This window comes from Lissotriton helveticus, chromosome 8 (assembly GCF_964261635.1).
Source record: "Lissotriton helveticus chromosome 8, aLisHel1.1, whole genome shotgun sequence".
Lineage (NCBI taxonomy): Eukaryota > Metazoa > Chordata > Amphibia > Caudata > Salamandridae > Lissotriton > Lissotriton helveticus.
In genome coordinates this window covers 1,617,682,982-1,617,685,864 of record NC_136069.1, presented here as the reverse complement: position 1 = coordinate 1,617,685,864, position 2,883 = coordinate 1,617,682,982, and the positions used below count along the sequence as shown (strand labels likewise).

Genomic DNA, 2,883 nt, shown 5'->3' with positions numbered 1-2,883 from the left:
CCAATTAACTACAGCTTTCTCCAAAAAAAGACATTGCTTAGGTGCATGTTTACCAAGCAGTGACTCACTAGTTTGAAGATTTTATAAGCAATAGAGAAACTTGAGCAGCACAACCATTGTAAGGACTAGTTTCCTATCATCATTTAAGGTTCTTTTTCATTGACTGTTTTAGGTTACACACTAATAAATGTATAATATTGGTGGCATTCATATTTCAGTAAAACTCTTAGCTAATATAGGGGTTTTTAATCTTCTTCTATTTTGCCCGTAACGTTTTAAGAATGGCCTTGCGGATCTGTGCTGTTTTCATGCTGTAAACTACTGGGTTCAGTGCAGGTGGTATGACAACAAAGACCCCACCCATCATGACAAGCAAAAGGGGTGAATCCTTCTGCCCATACCTGTGGGCCAATGCCAGACCAATTAGAGGGATATAAAACAGAAGAACTACACATAAGTGGCTCACACAAGTGTTCAGTCCCTTCAAGATTTCTGTTTGCCTTGCTTTGCTCTGGATTGTCTTCAGAATCATCACATATGAAAGCAGGATGACAAGTGAGTCTAGGGGATATGTGGAGAGTACTACAGCCAAGCCATATTTATTGTTGATGGTGGTATCTGCACAAGCGAGCTTCATCACATCTGGGTGGTAGCAGAAGGCGTGGGAGAGCGCGTCATTGCCACAGTATGGAAGCCTGTTTAGCAAAAAAGGCGTGGGTAACATGAGGAGCACCCCTCTGATAACAGCAACCAGCCCTATTTTTGAAATGATTGGGTGCAATATTGAGTTATATCGCAGCGGGATACATATAGCAACATAGCGGTCAAATGCCATGGCAACTAAAATGGCAGATTCCACTGCACACAGTGTCTGTATACAGAACAGCTGAGTGAAACAAGCATAGATGTGTATTCTTCTGTAGTCAAACCAGAACACGCTGAGCACTGTGGGTAAAGAAGAAAGAGCCAGACTCAGATCTGTGATAGCAAGCATAGACAGTAAAAGGTACATAGGTTCTCTGAGATGGTTGTCCATTCTTATGATGAGCAAAATTGAGCCATTTCCTATGATAGAGAGAAGATACACAAGGCACAGTGCAAGAGAAATGTAGCTGTTTGCAGCATCTGCCCCTGGAAAGGCCATCAGAAGAAAGGATGTAAGATGAATATTGCTCATGTTGACAGATGCCATGATGGCCTTTGGTACAAATGAAGACTGATCTATGATTTAAAGTATTTAAAAGTACAGTTAGTCAAAGAAATCTGTAGTTTCTATCAGTATACAAATGCAATAATAATGTAGTGACAATGTGTTTGAACCTGGAACTCTTCCTTTAAATCCAGGAGGGTCTGATACATGTCAGATTTTCAGGATGATCACTGAATGTGCATTTTAGCCTCAAGCTGCATTCATTACATACAGATATGTCTACTGTGGACATACTAAAAAACTGGTATGCATTTAACCATTTTGGAACTTCTAGGTTCTCATCTTCTCTGGCGTGTCTGCATTACATCTATTTTAGGCTTTTTTTACACAAGTGGTATCATCAGCAAAGATATATGTGGGAAAGTATACAGCCCATTTTAAGCAATCACAGATGTTAGTACCACCTCAAATGATTAGTTTGCCATTTTAAATACAGCTTTGACAAATGCATAAACATTGAGCATCTTGAGACTTCTGAATCTGTCATGTTTTTGGAAGCAGAGTGTTCTTATTAGTCCTGTAATAGTTGAACAAATAGACCGGTTGACATAAAAACAGAGAGATGAACAGATAAACAGGCCAGTAGATAGGCAAAAAATGCATCTATTTTCTTTTACACCACAGCGGAATTCACTGGTGTTATCCAGACATCAGAGACTAGTATAAACCCAACTTCTAACAGCAGCAAGAGATTTGTTGCTATGAGCACACAGGGATTTATGATATTAAAGAACAATAGAGAAGGATAACATTAATTATCACAGCCAATCAATATATTCAGGTTAATTGTGCAATTTTCCACGCTCTTTCCTGGGCAAGACATTGGTGTCCTGGACATTAGAGGAGTGCAGTACGGTAATATAAATTCAACATGACTGGTTAAAAGCTGTGATTGGTGTGGACAGTTAGGACTAGAAAACAACATGGACAGGCACTGCACCTTCCAAAGCTATTCACAGAACATACACTAGTTTGTGACATACTACTTCAAAATACCAGAAAGTAGTAGGAATATTATGTCATAAATAAACATGGTACTCATTAAACTTCTGCAGAAAAGTTGCATCTTCTCTGCGTGTACCCCAGAAGTTTCACCTTTTTCTGAACTCTACTCTTTCTTGTATTAGGACTCTGTGTGCTGTGACACTGCTATCTACTGCCACAATGTATTTGCTTTGGCCTAAGATAGTAATGACAAACTAGTTTCAGTCAAATTCTTGTTTTAACTTGCAATTAGGCAATTGTAAGCTGAAATTGCACCAGTGCTTTGAGGTTAGATGTCTTGTATCTGGTGCAATTGATATTTGTACAAGCCGCATTTGTTATGTGTATGTTCAAAGCACACTATCACCAGTGATCGTTTCCTAGCGCTAGTGGGTATATATGCTTAGCGCTGCCTATGATTGGTTGATTAATTGAAAAGCCAGGTCTTCAACTTCTTACAGAATTTAATTAGAGAGAAGGAGGGTCTGATATAGAGTGGGAGGTTGTTTGCTGCTTTCAGAGTTATGTAAGAGAATGCCCAATCATCTGATCTGGTTCTATATATGCCGGGGATGTGCGCAAGTAGGAGTACTGCAGAGTGAAGGTTTCTGGGTGGTTGAACAAGATGCAACTGTTCAGGTAAGTGGGCACTAATTTGTGTAGTGACTTGAATGTGTATGTGAAGAGTT

The 2,883-nt window shown here is 39.4% G+C and overlaps 1 protein-coding gene across 1 annotated transcript; it reads right to left on the bottom strand.

Moving 5' to 3' along the window:
• Positions 1-256: 256 nt before the first annotated feature.
• LOC144773998 (olfactory receptor 51G2-like) lies at positions 257-1,192 on the bottom strand. Its single transcript, XM_078659042.1, has one exon. The coding sequence runs from the start codon at positions 1,190-1,192 to the stop codon at positions 257-259; it is 936 nt and encodes a 311-aa protein (XP_078515168.1).
• Positions 1,193-2,883: the final 1,691 nt, after the last annotated feature.